The following is a 20,381-nucleotide window of genomic DNA, read 5'->3' on the forward strand; positions in this document are numbered from 1 at the left end:
ACCAAAATTTGTCACAGGCATCCATTTCTAAACAAGAGGTTCTCAAGAGCCTGAATCGCTCACCTTTAATTTTTTGCTTAAATCTTTCATCAATGACTATTTTTGCTTTTCATTATATATTAATGAGTGGTTTAAAAATGCCATTAAAATGTTCTTTGTATCTGTCATATTTTCTTCAAAAGCAAAAAAAAATGCATTTTACCCCAGGACCTATGTTCCATTTTAGCCATAGTGGCTATGTTTCTTGACGCACAAGGAAATAAAAAAAAAAAATTATACTAGATACTCTGAAACCCATTCAACCCAAGTTTGGCCGAAATTGATTCAGCAGTTTCAAAGGAGAAGATTTTTCAAAGTAAGCAAACTAGATGAACAAATTGTGAAAAATTGTCTTTAAAGGGCAATAACTCCTTAAGCGGTCAATTGACAATTTTGGTCATATTAAACTTATTTGTAGATCTTACTTTGCTGAACATTTTTGCTGTTTACAGTTTATCTTTATCTTTAATAATAGTCAAGATAATAACCAAAAACTGCAAAATTTCCTAAAAACTACCAACTTAGTGGCAGCAACCCAACAATGGGTTGTAAGATTCATCTGAAAATTTCAAGCTGATAGAACTTGACCTAATGAACATTTTTACCTCATGTCAAATATAGATTTGCTCTAAATGCTTTCGTTTTTGAGATACAAGCCAAAAACTGCATTTTACCCCTGTGTTCTATTTTTAGCCATGACGGCCATGTTTTTGACGAAACAGAAAATAAAACACAAACTTTATTCTAGATACCCTAAGGATCATTCAGCTTAAGTTTGGTTGGAATTGGTTCAGTTGTTTCAGAGGCGAAGATTTTTGAAATAGTTTACACCGGACGGACGACGGACGACGGCGGACGCCAAGTGATGGCAAAAGCTCACATTTCCTTTTAGGAAAGGTGAGCTGAAAAATGAATAGTTAGCATGCACTATTGCCAAGTTGTTCATAATATTTGAAGAAATAAAACAAAACATTAGTTATCAAATTTTTACGTATGTGAATTTAAGCATGGATGCAATTTGGGTTCTCCTCATTTCAAAATCTTAATTCGTTTGGAAGTCGGTTCAAACCCATTTATTTTGATTCATTATCGATAAAACATTAAATTGATGAAACTATGGAGTAAAAAAGGATAGTTACATCTAAAAAATGAACACTGAAGGAAAACTTTTGCCTGGATCATAAATAAACGTGGGCGACAAAACTGTGAAAATAGGTGCTATTTGGGTACCCTCAAGTTAGATGTTATCTTTAAATTTGACTTCTTTATACCATAACTGATCGATGTTATACTTGACAACCACTCAGTGGCTTCCACTGGGTCGATACCACAGCTGTTAGATGATAAACTTGGCATCCACTGATCGAAACCACAGCTGTTAGATGATAAACTAGGCTACCAATAAGTTATAACCACAGCTGTTAAATGATAAACTTAGCTTCCACTGGGTCGGTACCACAGCTGTTAGATGATAAACTTGGCATTCACTGGGTCGATACCACAGTTGGTTGATGAGAAACTTGGATTCCACTGGGTCGATAACACAGAAGTTAGATGATAAACTTGGCATCCACTGGGTCGATAACACAGTTGGTTGATGATAAACTACGCTTCCACAAGATCGATAACACAGCTGGTAGTTGAGAAACGTGGATTTCACTGGGTCTATACCACAGCTGTTAGATGATAAACTTGGCCTCAACTGGGTCGAAACCACAGCTGTTAAATGATAAACTTGGCCTCCACTGGATCGATACCATACTGTTAGATGATAAAATTGGCTTCCACTAGGTCGATAGGTCGATACCACAGCTGTTAGATGATAAACTTGGCTTCCACAGGGTCGATACCACAGCTGTTAGATGATACACTTGGCCTCCACTGGGTCGATATCACAGTTGGTAGATATGATTATACCTGACACCAACTAGTTCGATAACACAGTTGGTAGATGTGATTATACCTCACTAAAACCAGGTTGATTCCACAGTTGGAAGATATGATTATACTTGACAAATACTTGGTCGATGCCACAGCTGGAAGATGTGAGTATACCTCTCTAAAACAAGGTCGATACCACAGTCGGTAGATGTGATTATACTTGAAAAATACTTAGTCGATACCACAGCTGGAAAATATAAGAATTGTAAAATGAAAGGACTATTTTGAAATTGCTCACAAAAATTAGATTTTTTCTATGATTACATGTACTTTTTTATTCCAGGAAACATGTGGGGATATCAAGATGGTATACGTAAGTTGCATGTTCATTTGTAGACATAAAAAGATCTTAAGCATGATGTTTGAATTTGATGATACGATATGATATTGACATTGAAAGAAATACCATAACTATGACTCCAGTTAGGAATAAGCCTCTAATCCCAACGCTTCGAATGATAAATTAGATCTGAAATGTTTATTTTATTTAATAGTTAAATACTTACTTTATCTCATTTTGGGGTCTCGGTGGCCGAGTGGTCTAAGTAGTCCAACTATTGTATCACTAGCCTGTCAACACTGCGATTGGGAGTTCGAATCCTGCACGTGGTAGGTGAGTTCAACTCCAATATTAATTGATTAGGATTGTCAGTTTTTCCTACCGAAGGTATGTGGTTCTTTTTAGGCACTCCTTCACTGATAAAAACTGACCGCCACGAAAAAGCCAATAGTGTTGGAAGTGGCGTTAAACACCAAACAATCAATCAATCAATCAGTATCTCATTTATTTTTTAGAATTACGTTAGTTTACTAGATTTTTGTTGCCTTCTTCTCAAATTTCAAAGATTTCACTAATCCAAAAATTTATGTGACGAAAAAAATTACACATTATAGAAGTATCCTGAGTTTCTTTGTTTATTGGCAGTATATTTTACCTATTAGGTATGTTTGTTTGGCTCACACTTTTTTGTCAATATAATGGAATTTTATGCGACTGTCATACAAGTGAGAGGTTTAGCCAGCTATAAAACCAGGGTTAATCCACCATTTTCTACATAAGGAAATGCTAGTATGACAGTTGTTTTCCATTCATTTGATGTGTTTGAGCTTTTGATTTTGGCATTTTATAAAGGACTTTCCGTTTTGAATACATACTTGGAGTTCGGTATTTTTGTTTTTGCTTTTTTGGTTTTTTTTTTGCACGTATTTTCTTTTATCTTGTGTGTTTCACTCATATTTCACCGCTGTCGGGGTATCTCCTTTTTACCATCTCTAAACAGGTAAAATAGCTACGGATGTATCACCGACGTTTTGAAATACGTCTGTAAAACATCCGTATCACGGACGCTTTACGGAGAAATAGTACCACGTCTGAAAAACGGTTCTTAAACATCCGTATTACGGCAGTAAAAGCACATGTTTTATTTTCATTAAAAAAAGCATTATAAAATATTTGCCTTATACATTTCTTTCATTGTACCATTAAGAAACTGATACATCAACGTGAAAAAATGGTTTAAAAGAAATAAAATGTTTTGATTTATCAGAAAGTTAAAGTTTTTGACATCCCGTCATGAATTAAAGATATACAGCCTTAAGTTTTTATGTTACTGGTTTGATGTTTCATAGTAAAGGTGCCATGCATGATGTATCTATGAAGGTCAATACAAGTAAATGTCATATATATAGAGAGAGAGCGATATGCGTAAATCGCATGATCTGCAGATATACTTTTCAGAGTATTTTAATAGGTGTATCACATATTGTAAATAGTGTGCACTCAAGAAATACATGAAAAAAGTGTGCTCAAATCCTGATATATATATATCACATTTATATTAAACTGAAAGGCATGTTTTACATATACATGACATACTACATGTACAATGCATATGGCAAATATATGCATTACGTAAAGAAGGTTTTGCATCGTTCAGACAGCAACCCAATGACAAAAAAAAAACCAAAGAAACATCATACACAGGGCAATATACAGTCTTCAATATAGACATGTATTTATACAATATGCCAATTTCTTAATTGTCACAATATGAAAATAAGGAGATGTGGTATGATTACCAAAGCAACTACCAACAAAGTTCAAATAAAGTAGATGTAAGCAACTATAGGCAACCGTACGGCCTTCAACAATGAGAAAAACTCATACCTTATAGTCGGCTAAAGTCTATAAAAGTTTCAATAGATTACACAGAAATAATCGAGATGTACTGTCAATACTCCAAAATAAAACATAGATTTATGACAGACTTGTCAAACAACCACTGACTAGGTTCCTGGGCTACGACAGTGAAATTAATATGTGGTAGTGTTAACTTACCTTTAAATTTATGCTAAAGAAAAAAATACAAAACAATAGGAAGTTTTTGTATTATTTCTCCAGCAAAGACTATAATTAACGAGAAATATATAAGAATAAGTTTTACATTAGTGATGTAAGAAGATCTTTTTGGTATACCTTGTGAAATAAAAATTGCTAAGTATATTTTACAGTGTATTCCAAATTTTAAAATGACTTTTTTGGGATTGAATGGATGTGTTGACATAAGCCTCATATAAAAATACATGGGGAATGTGTAAATAAGACACAGATGATGCCCTCGCTTGCATATAACGTTATAAAGGGACATTACTCAAGAACGATAAAAGTAATGCCAACAAAATTTAAACATGATTTGAGTTTTGTGGTAATAAGCATTGTTTATAAGAGTCATAATATTTGGTTGAGGCAAACTTAAATGAGAGAACGGAAGCGAAAAATTCAGCAATTTTTCCATTTGTAAAGATGCATATCTCTAGAACGGTAAAAGTGATGCTATCAAAATTCAAACTTGATCTGTGTTTTGTGGTAATAAGCATTGTGTATAAGAGTCATAACATTTGCTTAAGACAAACTTAAGTCAGAGAACGGAAACGAAAAATTCAGCAATTTTTCCAATTGTAAAGGGCATAACTCTTGAAAGGTAAAAGCACGCCACCCAAATTCAAACTTGATCTTTGTTTTGTGGTAATAAGCATAGTGTATATAAGTTTCATCACATTTGGTTGAGGCAAACTAAAGTTAGAGAACGGAAACCAATTTTGGGATGTACGAACGGACGTACGGACGAACGTACAAACGGACAAGGGTAAAACTTTATGCTCCCTCCGCTACTGCGGGGTCATAAAAAATACAAATGTATACACATATTTTTATCATAACACTATATGCTGTGTTATTAAATTTTGGATTTTCATTGAAATGCAAAACAAATGGATATTTCTTAAAGATTATCATATCTTTACAAAAACTGATCACAATTTTGACAACAAGAAACAATTTGGAATGTAGTTATACATATATATATATATATATATACAAGTCTAAATTGAAAACAACGTTCAAACCTATGATTGCGTTGGATAAAAACCGCAATTTTTATATGTGTGCATGCAAAATAAATTTCTTGTTAGAGGGGTTTAAATACAGCACAAACAACATTTTCCAAAAGACCAAAAAAGTGAAAAAGTATATTTTAACAAAACGCATTTGACTAACAGGTCGAACAACAAATGTTCTTAGACCCTGCTGACTGCCATTGGCGATTGCCAAATAAACGGATCACCGATGCAATAAAGGATCTCAATTTTAAATTTAATACTAAACAGAAAACAATAAACTTGCGGAAAGGTGGTATACCGCAAACAAAAGGGGCAAAGGTTTTTGTATACCATATCCGGATTTCGACAAATAATGTCTCTTCAGTGATGTTAGGAATCGAAACGGTATTTGGAAAGCCCAACAATTTTCCTCAATTTATATATAAGAAAATTAATATAAGATAATGACGGTTTTAATTCATCACTTTTACTAGCGCTTTCACTGCTTTCACAGATCTTCAGGTAATGTGACTTGTATACATAAATGTTATAAAACATAATAATTTATAACATTTATGTATACAAGTCACATTACCTGACGATCTGTGAAAGCAGTGAAAGCGCTAGTAAAAGTGATGAATTGAAACCGTCATTATCTTATATTAATTTTCTTATATGTTACAAGCATACGGATTCTATTTGACTTTTCTTTATATATATATATATATATTTGAAATCCAAACACAAAAAGACGTTTATCCAAATTTGCATTTTTTTTTTCTCTCACGGAAACTAACTGTTTACTCAATATCGATTAATAATCTAAAATAGCACATTATACCTAAATATCAAATTTTAAATCCTAACATAAACAGACAATTCCCAAAATTTTGGATTTTTTAATAAAAAGGTAGTTTTTATACCACTCTTTTATAATTTTTGGTACCTTCGACCACTCTAGAATAATATATTACACCTATACATTATTGTTTCATCTTAGCATTAGACATGTTAGAAGACAGAAATTTATCCCGTACTTTATATAATAAGAAAAACAAAACATTTTTTGACACCTGGAAACATTCTTGAATAGCATATTATACATATATTTTTGATGTATATCAAATTTTCTTGAAATCCAACAACAAAAAGATATAGCAAAACACTTATGATTTGTAAATTTTGAATGAATATTGTAACTAATATTGAACATTTCATTAAATTTCATCCCCTTATTTCAATTAAAAAAAAAAATTGATATTGGGAAACAAATTTGAATAGCATACTATGTTACTAAATGAAATTCCAGCACAAGCAGATGTTTCTAAAAGATTTTTGTCAACAAAAGACAAGTTTTTATCCCTCTTAAATTCACAAATGATAAGGTTATTTGCTTTTATAGATATTAACACTTTGCTTAATTTTTTTTTAAAAATCTGTTGAGACCATCTTGACGTTTTGTAGGATATAGAAGTTTTGACGGACAGACAAACATTGTGATCATTATAGGGCACCCGCAAACTATTCAACAGGGCCCTGCAATTCGTTGGTGTATTGAAAGGTCTTGACATTACGATTAAGAATATATACTGTTTAGTGTTTAGTGGTGGGCATATGAATCATTATACAATATTTCTCTATAAATATTATAAAATGGCAAAATCAAAAGCTCAAACACATTTAACGAATGGAAAACAACTGTCATACTCCTGACATGGTACAGGCATTTCCTTATGTAGAAAATGGTTTTATAGCTAGCTAAACCTACTTGTATGACAGTCGCATAGAGTTCTATTATATTGACAACAATGTGTGAGCAAAACAAACAGGCATAATATGAAAAAATGTCAAAATTGGGGTACAGCAGTCAACATTGTAATATGATCTTAATCACTATAAAACAAATAACTGTTTTAACAAAGAAACACAAAATGGCCTATTGACAAAGTACATAATCAAAAATGAAAGACAAGAACTCTCTCAAGACATCTCGTCCCGAACATGCACGAAACATATGTCACGTGCCATTAAGCAAGAAACAATCAATCAAACCTGCCCGAGAATCCAAAATCAGGTAAAATCGATAGCCAGGGGCCTGATATTTAGTCGAGAGATGGTAATCATATGGAAATGATGTGTCAATAATTTTTCATCATTTATTTTCTACACAGTTTTCTAATCTTCATCACAAAGACATTTATTAAGGTACTAATTCTAACGTAATGGTACTTCAAAGTACACAAGTAGTAATGACATAAACTGTTAAGGTTGTCATCGTCATCGGAAATTGGGTACCACCGAAGCGGAGAAAATGGAAATATACCAGTAAACAATTTTGGAGTATGAAAAAATAATCTTTACTTTGTTTGGTACTGTCTTGTTGTCTTACAGAAATAAAACATTATATATAAGAAAAGCATTTCATAAGAGTTAACCTCATCAAATCGATAGAAATGGTTTAATTCGTTTGATGTGTTTGAGCTTTTGATTTTGCCATTTGATAAGGGACTTTCCTTTTGAATTTTCCTTGGAGTTCGGTATTTTTGTTATATTACTTTTTAAATGATATAAATGTTTACCTTATTATTTTTTTTGTCATTTCTCTCCTCTTCGGTGGTACCCAATTTCCAGTGGCGATGATAACATGTGGCCATCCTTTAAATATATTACTTACATCACATCATTTCTTGAGCTTGGACTAATATGGGTGTCAAGTCATCTTTTAAAATTATATTGTCTCGTCATTAGCTGGACATATGTAGAGGATTCCAAACTGGACGAGCTTGTATTACTTTCGTATTAGAGATACGTACAGAAATGTGGTATATTAGGGACAAATACAGGTAAAATGTGTGATAAATGTGTTTATTTAAAAAAAAAGGTAGCAGATACCGGATCAACTACATTAAAGCGGAATCAATGATTCAAAAGTTTTCTGTATAGGACAATACACGTGCAAAACGAAGCAAAGGAAAAAAGTATATAAAATACCGAACTCCAAGGCAAATTCAAGAGGTGGATTCCATAAAAACTGATGAAATCCAACGATATTAACCAACGGAACTAGTGGAAAACAACTGAAGCGATACGGATGTACAGTCAAACAAAGTTGTGGTACGAGTGAACGAAAAAAAAAGGCGTAATCAAACAAAGAACGTTTCAAAGTGAACCATTGGGCAATACGAAAAATCATATTGACCTTTATACCTTCAACTAAAATACCACGTCCCGTTGTAATCTCTCCATCGATTGGAATCTTTTCCATAGACCTCTATCAGACTTGTTTTGAAGACATACTCTAATTGATACGAGTATTGAACTACTTATTAAAAATTCTCGATACATGCATACTAATAACAGGTCTATTGTAACACTTTTAAGGAGTCTGTTCAAATACGGTTTATATCTTTTTTTGTAGCTCCTGCATTGTGGCCAAGAGAATATAGATCATGTGGTGGTCGGCGTCAATCCCCTATCAACATACAAACTAATCAAGTAGTGGTGAATCAACGATTGGGCAGATTTGACCTGAGCGACCTGAATATGATCAACAATATTATGTTGACATTAAAAAATAATGGACACACAGGTATATTGATGAAAAAATTGTCTTAATATTTACAGTAAAAAAAAATGTTTCATCACAAATGTTCTTAAATCTATCAAAATAATAATAACAAGTCAGAATGGTCATTGTTGTCTATTTGAAGCTCAAGTTACAACGGATAACGGTGTACTCTTGTTGTTTATTTGAAGCTCAAGTTACAACGGATAACGGGGTACTATTGTTGTTGATTTGAAGCTCAAGTTACAACGTAATACGGTGTACTCTTGGTCGTTTGCCTAAACATCTCCAACTATGTACAAGACTCAGCAAACAATTCAAACATTTCATACAAATTAACGGATAACCCTAATGTCTATTAATGACATGAGATGTGGAAAATAGTAATTATGCCAACAAAAAGTCTACGATAAAATTAAAAAACGGCGCCGAATTCCGCGACGACTTTCCTACTCCGACACATGCACATTCCTAAAGGACGGGATAATGTTTCTTTCCGCCAAGTAACACAACTATCTAATCTAACTTATCTTTAAACCCCCTTTGAAGAGAAAGCATATTTTCATATGTGGAACAGTTACACTATGTATATACAGTGCTGGTACACCCTCCTTCATATTTTCACGTCCAGAACGGTTTCTATCTTTATGTACAGTGTTGTTACTCCCCCCACCATTCGACATCAGTTATGCATATATTTACAGTGAAGTCCTACCCAAACACAATTTGAGTAAGATTCTTTATCATACAGGTTATGAAGGCTTGGTTCCGCCAACCACGCCATCCTTAATGTTAAGATAACTATATCGTTAATAATAACAATTAGTTAGAAAATCTTTAAACAGTTGCAAAAAGTAAAATAACAAAAATACCGAACATCTAGGAAAATTCAAATCGGAAAGTCTCTTAACAAATGGCAATATCAAAAGCTAAAACACATCAAACGAATGGAAAACAACTGTCATATTCCTGACTTGGTACAGGCATTTCCTTATGTAGAAAATGTTGGATTAAACCTGGTTTCATAGCTATCTAAACCTATCACTTGAATTACAGTCGAATAAAATTCCTTTATATTGACAACAATGTGTGAGTAAAACAAACAGATATGATAGGTAAAAATGTCAAAAATTGGGGTACAGCAGTCAACATTGTGTTATAATCTTTTTCACTATAAAACAAACAATTATGTCAACAACAAAAAAACAAAATGACATGTAGATACTCTATAGACAAAGCACATAAGCAAACATGAAAGACAAGAATACAAAAAATGACCATAGCACAACAACACAATAGCGGGATGTATAAATACCGAGCCATGCCAAAAGCAAGTTATTGTGAGAAACAGAAATCGAAATTTTGAAGCCTTATTTTTTATGATCTTTAGAAACATTATGTCTGAAGGTCGGTAATTCTAAATCACTAAATGGCTGTACTATTGACAACATACAGACCAATAAGAGGAACGAATTCGTAGTAGAGGTTTTGTTTCTCAATTATCTCTCTTACATAGTATATTTCATTTAGTTGAAGTTGACGTGGAAGGAAGAAACAACTTAGTAGTTACTGGTGGAGGACTCCTTGGTCCTTATCTTGTAAAACAGTTTCATTTCCATTGGGGATCACAGGACAGTCGTGGATCGGAGCATGACATGAATGGACGATTCTTCCCTATGGAGGTAATGGCAACAGTATATAACCCCTCAATAAAATGGAAAAAAATAAGATATCGACATATTTATACTTGTAAATAGTAGAAACCATGGACACAATTTCAGTTTTGTCATTACACAACATTTTCGTAATCATTCTGAAACAATAGTGGTATGGAAGATAAGCATGCATATAAATTTTTAGACAGTTACAGAAGTTCATCGATGTTCTAATCTCATAAATCGAGTAAGAAGACAAACCAAGGTAAAACAAAAATTGAAGGGATCGCATGAACTCCAAAAGGAGCAAGACAGGATGCGTCGACAGGGTAAACATCAAAATTTTCTTAATATACGTGCAGCAATCGCCATGCAAATCCAATCCACTCAAGTCAATAAGGCACAACCAGGAATAGGACACAAGACAGGGTGCGTCGACAGGGTAAACATCTCCTGATATGCGTGCATCAATAGCCATACAAATCCAATCCACTCAAGTCAACAAGTCACAACCAGGAATAGGACACAAGACAGGGTATGTCGACAGGGTAAACATCTCCTGATATGCGTGTATCAATCGCCATGCAAATCCAATTCACTCAAGTCAACAAGTCACAACCAGGAATAGGACACAAGACAGGATGTGTCGACAGGGTAAACATCTCCTGATATTCGTGCATCAATCGCCATGCAAATCCAATCCACTCAAGTCAACAAGTAACAACCAGGAATAGGACACAAGACAGGATGTGTCGACAAAGTAAACTTCTCCTGATATACGTGCATCAACCGCCATGCAAATCCAATCCACTCAAGTCAACAAGTCACAACCAGGAACAGGACACAAGACAGGGTGCGTCGACAGGGTAAACATCAAAATTTTCTTAATATACGTGCATCAATCGCCATGCAAATTCAATCCACTCAAGTCAACAAGTCACAACAAGGAATAGGACACAAAACAGGGTGTATCGACAGGGTAAACATCTCCTGATATACGTGCAGCAATCGCCATGCAAATCCAATCCACTCAAGTCAACAAGTAACAACCAGGAATAGGACACAAGACAGGATGTGTCGACAGGGTAAACATCTCCTGATATTCGTGCATCAATCGCCATGCAAATCCAATCCACTCAAGTCAACAAGTAACAACCAGGAATAGGACACAAAACAGGATGTGTCGACAAAGTAAACTTCTCCTGGTATACGTGCATCAACCGCCATGCAAATCCAATCCACTCAAGTCAACAAGTCACAACCAGGAACAGGACACAAGACAGGGTGCGTCGACAGGGCAAACATCAAAATTTTCTTAATATACGTGCATCAATCGCCATGCAAATTCAATCCACTCAAGTCAACAAGTCACAACCAGGAATAAGACACAAGACAGTAATCAAAACCAAACTATGCTTACATTTTTTACAATTCTTTTAAAATCAACTTAATAAATATGAAGTAGGAAGAGAAAGCAAAAGTCACATTGAATTCTTATAGTATCCGTCGTTAAAAACTATTGTTTTTTTCTCAATAAATGTAAACCCTTGTAAAGATTCAATGTTTAATGAAGTATAAAAGAATTTTTTTTGTTTTCTGAAAATACAAAAATGTATAAAAGGATAGTAAAATGTTTTGCAATTAAACAACACTATAAATATTTTCTCATAACTTTTATTATTTTTGTGAATCTAGATGCATGTTGTGACCTACTCACAGAGATACAGAATGTTTGAAGAAGCTGAAAATGCAACAGGAGGCCTCGCTGTACTGTCGTTTCTATTTGACGTACGTATATTGTAGGCATAAGATACTAGCCATATAAAATAGTCAAGTCTTCGAGGAAAATTTGAAATGTAGCTGTACATATACACTTTTCTATTTACAACTATAATTCAACAGCGCTTGTAATTGACTTGTGCAATAATCTACGCACAATAACATATTTTTAATAATGTGTTATAACATCATCATTCTCTTTTTTACCATTGTTTACAGTCAATAATTTTTAAATCAATAGCAAGCAAATTCTATGTTTCGTATACATATATAATATGTACTCATCTCCTTTGGAAATCCTTATTTTTTTTCTTTGTGACGATCGGAATTTTTTAATGTGAGAAAGTTGCTGTATGGAAACATTCTGGGTAGCAACATTTGGTTTCGATTCAAATAATAGAAAATTTTCAATGAAAGCATACTATTTTTCCACTTTCTTCTGAAGCAAATTACTTTCTTTTTCGAGCAATTCGGAATCAAATAATATTTTTGAAAAAAAAATCTACCCCTCGCCCCCTCACAAAAGATGAATGATCGATGCATCAAGGGTACATGTACAATGGATTAAATTGACGTGTCAGTTGATATGCATTTGTAAATGTTTAGAACGAAAAATCGGGGTTTCTTAAATTCAAATTTCTGCAGAAAAAATTCTGAAAAGGAAGAAAATATTGATTTACAAAGCCATTTGCTAAAACAAAAATTGTATTTATTAAAATATTGAAAAATAAATGGTCTTCTGCCAAACTTCGGTTAGAATTGAACTCAGTAATTGAAAAATACCCAAATGTAAATAGAAATATACTCTCAATCTTTCAGCATATAATTTAGTCGTTTTTGATTTCATTAACTTCGTTTTGCCAAACAGAAAGATCCAAAGTGTGACAAAAGTATATTACAATTATTTATTGATATTCTTCAACTTTTTAAAGTGCCATTCTTTGTAAGAATTAGTCAATTTAAAAGAATTTCAAAACATGACCGAAAAAAAAACTCGCCGACCTAACATTCCTATTTTGAAGTTACCCTCATCATGATTTAGAAATGGTAGGTCTTTTGTTTTTGCGTGTCTGTAAATTCGAGAAATCTCTAAATAACTTTTGGTTAGAATGAAAGAGCAAATTACAGAGTAAGCTCCCCTTATTTTGTAATTTCTTTTGTATTTCAACAAAATTATATCTTGAAATACCAGAACAAGAAAAGGAAACGACTGTTATATATATTACATTTTGAACTTAAGTTAATGTAAACGTGACTTGAGTGGGTTTTTGTTTGTCATGATTTCACCACTGCCTGATTTTTAGGTAGATTGGCACTTAATAGATTTTGTTTGCCGGATTCTCAAGCATGCCTGATGTCGATTATTCAAGAAACACGAGTCATGCGCGCGCAAAGTAACCAAAATTCAAAAAGTCCGTTTTTATTTCATTTGTATAATTGAATAACGCTTCAATAGTAATAAAGAGCAATAGTTTAAATGTCATTTCATAAAGTCATTACCAGTTGTTTTTTAGGAAATTTAAATTAATTTATGAAATTTCACTTTATAATACCAGTTTTATAAGTTAATACGAGAGTGACGTTCAATTCTTACACATGGCTTTGTGAGCGACAATTCTAAAATGATTCATAAAATGATTTTAAATTTAAAAGTAAATGATAACAGTTCATTTAGTGTAATAAATTAAATAAAACATGTCTGAGTGGATGCTATAGCAGATTGTACTTTAAAAAAAGTTGTCAAGTTGGGCTTTGCCTTGGTTGACCCTGTTTTCTCGGGGTGACAATCTCTTTCAGCTAAATGCATGAGTTATTTATAAAATTGTAATTGTTGATTAAATCAAAGACCTACTGATACTAATGCCATTTTCATGTCACGCTTATATGTTTCACGAAGACATAATGTGACCTAATGCTAATAGAAATCCCTAATATTTAATATAACAATTCTATTTAAGATTGGTCCTGATAATCCTGAATTTGACGAAATAATTTCTCGTATGAACGAAGTACAACACAAAGGTAATATTAACCTTCGAGCATTACAGTAGATTTTAATAAAAATGAACAATCACTGAGTGTATCATTTAGTCGAGAAAAAAAAAATCTTTTGAGGTTGGAAAAAGTTATGTAATAGTTATACACCGAGGGATAGGTGTGTCTGGATAAGAAACCCCGTCGGCCGGAGGGGTTTCTTATCCAGACACACCGTTTCCCGAGTTGTATAACTAACTTACACCCCATTCTAAACCCTATATTTGTTAACATTGATTATTAAATGAAAAAAAAGACGATAGCATTTTTATTGATAATATCAAACCATGGTTTATAAGAATATTTTTTTTGTTACATGAAACCCCACTAGTAACCTTTCTTTGGTTATCTTCGTTCACACTTTGACAAGTGAGTATATTTCACAAATGTCAAGTTGTTTTGCATATTCCCGTTAAATCCATGTGCTAATATGGATCAGCAGGTCAAGGTTGACTGTTTCGTGTATTCTTATTACAAACAAAAAAATATGTCATGCTCCTGGTATACAGTTGTCAATATGGACGGGTATAAGAAGGAAGACATTTTGTGGCAAGCGTTGGATTTGGTAGAAGAGACTAAAGATAAAGGCAATATTATACTAGTAACCCAAAGTACTTACCTGTATCAGTCTAGTAAAGGTAATCATAACTGTATTTTATATCCTATGATTTTATCAAAAACAAAAGCCCGGGCCCTCCCTCATCTCGAAAATAAACAAACATTCATATTGGAACATACTAAGGAATATGTGTGTCTGCATTAGAAACCCGACTACAAGACACGCTAAACATACAATATTTAAAATTGAGGAACTTCCTTTTTTGAGGGGCAATCAGGGGCTGATCCAGCCGGGGGTTCCCAACTCAAGAGAAAAGGGGGGGGGTCCAACCCTTCAAATGCATCTTTTAAATAAAAGTCGGGTCCAACCCGCGGAACCCCCAACCCCGGATCGGCCACTGTGTAACGGGGGAGGGGGGTCCGGGAGTTAGAATCCCAATTTTTTTTAAAAGATCAATGCTTTAGAATAGAGACATATGACTGGGATAAAAAAAATTACCTTCAAGCAAAAAAGTTTTTAAAGGATTAGTTTTGTACGTATTCCATATAGATGCTTATTGGAATTTCCTAGAATGTGTTTTTTTAATATCATGAAACAATTTGTAGTGAACACTATTAGTAATTTCTTATGTTCATAATCAATTTCTATTGTTACGAATAACAATGGACTTTGTTAGCGGGATGTAGAAGCAGGGGATTCCAGAAACCCCGCTCGTCACACCCTGTGGTCAAAATCCATTGTTATTCGTAACAATAGATCTATTCAATTTACACTTGTTTCAGAAATAGAAACTATGAAGTATAATAATAGAACTGGGGTGTAACAATCTTGACCTTTCCGAACCACGCAATGACAATTGATCTCCATCAAATACTTGGCATGCATATCTTAAAAAATATACTAGTTATACTAAAATTAAGAATAACTATATGTCATATCATAGCAAGCTATACTCAACGATAGTATTAGAAGAACACAGATATATTAGATATTTTGACGTACGGCCAGCTGTTTATTATATTTTGATGAAAATGAATAGAATGTATCCTTGTGTGAGGCAAGTATATTCTGAAAAAAAAGTCAGAACACTATCCTTGAGTATATTCTGAAAAAAAGTCAGGACTCTATCCTTGTATGAAACAAGTTTATTCTGACAAAAAGTCAGAACACTATCCTTGTATGAAACAAGTTTATTCTGACAAAAAGTCTGGACACTATCCTTGTATGAAACACGCATATTCTGACAAAAAGTCAGGACACTTTCCTTGTATGAATCAAGTATGTTCTGATAAAACGTCAGGACACTATCCTTGTATGAAACAAGTATGTTCTGACAAAATGTCAGGACACTATCCTTGTATGAAACAATTATATTCTGACAAAAAGTAAGGACACTATCCTTGAGTATATTCTGAAAAAGTCAGGACACTATCCTTGTATGAAACAAGTTTAATCTGACAAAAAGTCAGGACACTATCCTTGTATGAAACAAGTATATTCTGACAAAAAGTTAGGACACTTTCCTTGTATGTATATTTTGACAAAAAGTCAGGACTCTATCCTTGTATGAAACAAGTATATTTTGACAAAAAGTCAGGACACTATCCTTGTAAGAAACAAGTATGTTCTGACAAAAAGTCAGGGCACTCACGTTTGTTCTTATGTTTTTTTTTCTGTTCTACCACTTTTCTTATATATATATATAGATTAAGGACAATGTCATTGTTCATCGCCCAGAAATATCTTCAAATCCGAGATATTTTTATGTGTCTGTCCCATGTCAGGAGCCTGCTAGTAAGTGGTTGTCGTTGATACAAGTTAGGAATCTGGTAGTAAGTGATTGTCGTTGATTCAAGTCAGGAGTCTGTTAGTAAGTGATTGTCGTTGATACAAGTCAGGAGCCTGTTAGTAAGTGATTGTCGTTAATACAAGTCAGGAGCCTGTTAGTAAGTGGTTGTCGTTAATACAAGTCAGGAGCCTGTTAGTAAGTGGTTGTCGTTGATTCAAGTCAGGAGTCTGTTAGTAAGTGATTGTCGTTGATACAAGTCAGGAGCCTGTTAGTAAGTGATTGTCGTTAATACAAGTCAGGAGCCTGTTAGTAAGTGGTTGTCGTTAGTACAAGTCAAGAGTCTGTTAGTAAGTGGTTGTCGTTAATACAAGTCAGGAGTCTGCTAGTAAGTGGTTGTCGTTAATACAAGTCAGGAGCCTGCTAGTAAGTGGTTGTCGTTAATACAAGTCAGGAGCCTGCTAGTAAGTGGTTGTCGTTAATACAAGTCAGGAGCCTGTTAGTAAGTGGTTGTCGTTAATACAAGTCAGGAGCCTGCTAGTAAGTGGTTGTCGTTAATACAAGTCAGGAGCCTGTTAGTAAGTGGTTGTCGTTAATACAAGTCAGGAGCCTGTTAGTAAGTGGTTGTCGTTAATACAAGTCAGGAGCCTGTTAGCAAGTGGTTGTCGTTAATACAAGTCAGGAGCCTGTTAGCAAGTGGTTGTCGTTAATACAAGTCAGGAGCCTGCTAGTAAGTGGTTGTCGTTAATACAAGTCAGGAGCCTGCTAGTAAGTGGTTGTCGTTAATACAAGTCAGGAGCCTGTTAGTAAGTGGTTGTCGTTAATACAAGTCAGGAGCCTGCTAGTAAGTGGTTGTCGTTAATACAAGTCAGGAGCCTGTTAGTAAGTGGTTGTCGTTGATTACTTTATGTGTCTGGCCCAAGTTTGGAATCTGTTAGTAAGTGGTTGTCGTTGATTATTTTATGTGTCTGATTTAGTCAGGGACCTGTTAGTTAGAGGTTGTCGTTGATATGTTTATGTGTCTGTCCCAAGTCAGGAGTCTGTTAGTAAGTGGTTGTCGTTGATTATTTTATGTGTCTGATTTAGTCAGGGACCTGTTAGTTAGAGGTTGTCGTTGATTATTTTATGTGTCTAGCCCAAGTCAGGAGTCTGTTAGTAAGTGGTTGTCGTTGATTACTTGATGTGCCTGTCCCAAGACAGGAGTCTGTTAGTAAGTGGTTGTCGTTGATTTTTTATGTGTCTGGACCAAGTCAGGAGCCTGTTAGTAAGTGGTTGTCGTTGATTATTTTATGTGTCTGGCCAAAGTCAGGAGTCTGTTAGTTAGAGGTTGTCGTTGATTACTTTATGTGTCTGTCCCAAGACAGGAGTCTGTTAGTAAGTGGTTGTCGTTGATTATTTTATGTGTCTGTCCCAAGACAGGAGTCTGTTAGTAAGTGGTTGTCGTTGATTATTTTATGTGTCTGGCCAAAGTCAGGAGTCTGTTAGTAAGTGGTTGTCGTTGATTATTTTATGTGTCTGGCCAAAGTCAGGAGTCTGTTAGTAAGTGGTTGTCGTTGATTATTTTATGTGTCTGGCCCAAGTCAGGAGTCTGTTAGTAAGTGGTTGTCGTTGATTATTTTATGTGTCTGGCCCAAGTCAGGAGTCTGTTAGTAAGTGGTTGTCGTTGATTATTTTATGTGTCTGTCCCAAGACAGGAGTCTGTTAGTAAGTGGTTGTCGTTGATTATTTTATGTGTCTGTCCCAAGACAGGAGTCTGTTAGTAAGTGGTTGTCGTTGATTATTTTATGTGTCTGTCCCAAGACAGGAGTCTGTTAGTAAGTAGTTGTCGTTGATTATTTTATGTGTCTGTCCCAAGACAGGAGTCTGTTAGTAAGTGGTTGTCGTTGATTATTTTATGTGTCTGTCCCAAGTCAGGAGTCTGTTAGTAAGTGGTTGTCGTTGATTATTTTATGTGTCTGTCCCAAGTCAGGAGTCTGTTAGTAAGTGGTTGTCGTTGATTATTTTATGTGTCTGTCCCAAGACAGGAGTCTGTTAGTAAGTGGTTGTCGTTGATTATTTTATGTGTCTGGCCAAAGTCAGGAGTCTGTTAGTAAATGGTTGTCGTTGATTATTTTATGTGTCTGGCCCAAGTCAGGAGTCTGTTAGTAAGTGGTTGTCGTTGATTATTTTATGTGTCTGTCCCAAGACAGGAGTCTGTTAGTAAGTGGTTGTCGTTGATTATTTTATGTGTCTGTCCCAAGTCAGGAGTCTGTTAGTAAGTGGTTGTCGTTGATTATTTTATGTGTCTGTCCCAAGTCAGGAGTCTGTTAGTAAGTGGTTGTCGTTGATTATTTTATGTGTCTAGCCAAAGTCAGGAGTCTGTTAGTAAGTGGTTGTCGTTGATTATTTTATGTGTCTGTCCCAAGTCAGGAGTCTGTTAGTAAGTGGTTGTCGTTGATTATTTTATGTGTCTGTCCCAAGTCAGGAGCCTGTTAGTAAGTGGTTGTCGTTGATTACTTTATGTGTCTGGCCCAAGTCAGGAGTCTGTTAGTAAGTGGTTGTCGTTGATTACTTTATGTGTCTAGCCAAAGTCAGAAGTCTGTTAGTAAATGGTTGTCGTTGATTATTTTATGTGTCTGTCCCAAGTCAGGAGCCTGTTAGTAAGTGGTTGTCGTTGATTACTTTATGTGTCTGGTCAAAGTCAGGAGTCTGTTAGTAAGTGGTTGTCGTTGATTATTTTATGTGTCTGTCCCAAGTCAGGAGTCTGTTAGTAAGTGGTTGTCGTTGATTATTTTATGTGTCTGTCCCAAGACAGGAGTCTGTTAGTAAGTGGTTGTCGTTGATTATTTTATGTGTCTGTCCCAAGACAGGAGTCTGTTAGTAAGTGGTTGTCGTTGATTATTTTATGTGTCTGTCCCAAGACAGGAGTCTGTTAGTAAGTGGTTGTCGTTGATTACTTTATGTGTCTGTCCCAAGACAGGAGTCTGTTAGTAAGTGGTTGTCGTTGATTATTTTATGTGTCTGTCCCAAGACAGGAGTCTGTTAGTAAGTGGTTGTCGTTGATTATTTTATGTGTCTGTCCCAAGTCAGGAGTCTGTTAGTAAGTGGTTGTCGTTGATTATTTTATGTGTCTGTCCCAAGACAGGAGTCTGTTAGTAAGTGGTTGTCGTTGATTATTTTATGTGTCTGTCCCAAGACAGGAGTCTGTTAGTAAGTGGTTGTCGTTGATTATTTTATGTGTCTGTCCCAAGACAGGAGTCTGTTAGTAAGTGGTTGTCGTTGATTACTTTATGTGTCTGTCCCAAGACAGGAGTCTGTTAGTAAGTGGTTGTCGTTGATTACTTTATGTGTCTGGCCAAAGTCAGGAGTCTGTTAGTAAGTGGTTGTCGTTGATTACTTTATGTGTCTGGCCCAAGTCAGGAGCCTGTTAGTAAGTGGTTGTCGTTGATTACTTTATGTGTCTAGCCAAAGTCAGAAGTCTGTTAGTAAATGGTTGTCGTTGATTATTTTATGTGTCTGTCCCAAGTCAGGAGCCTGTTAGTAAGTGGTTGTCGTTGATTACTTTATGTGTCTGGCCCAAGACAGGAGTCTGTTAGTAAGTGGTTGTCGTTGATTACTTTATGTGTCTGGCCCAAGTCAGGAGTCTGTTAGTAAGTGGTTGTCGTT

General features: G+C 34.8%; 1 protein-coding gene across 2 annotated transcripts in view; it reads left to right on the forward strand.

The window, feature by feature from the left end:
* LOC127710671 (carbonic anhydrase 7-like) overlaps window positions 1-20,381 on the forward strand; it is a 48,899-nt gene that overhangs the window by 10,787 nt on the left and 17,731 nt on the right. For both annotated transcript variants that reach the window (XM_052216623.1, XM_052216624.1), the window contains exons 2-6: window positions 2,264-2,293; window positions 8,777-8,947; window positions 10,454-10,605; window positions 12,274-12,366; window positions 14,316-14,379. In XM_052216623.1, the coding sequence (XP_052072583.1) occupies window positions 2,264-2,293; window positions 8,777-8,947; window positions 10,454-10,605; window positions 12,274-12,366; window positions 14,316-14,379 (510 nt within the window). The remainder of the gene's footprint in view (window positions 1-2,263; window positions 2,294-8,776; window positions 8,948-10,453; window positions 10,606-12,273; window positions 12,367-14,315; window positions 14,380-20,381) is intronic.

Source organism: Mytilus californianus, unplaced genomic scaffold (genome assembly GCF_021869535.1).
Source record: "Mytilus californianus isolate M0D057914Y unplaced genomic scaffold, xbMytCali1.0.p SCAF_8, whole genome shotgun sequence".
In the NCBI taxonomy this organism is placed as follows: domain Eukaryota; kingdom Metazoa; phylum Mollusca; class Bivalvia; order Mytilida; family Mytilidae; genus Mytilus; species Mytilus californianus.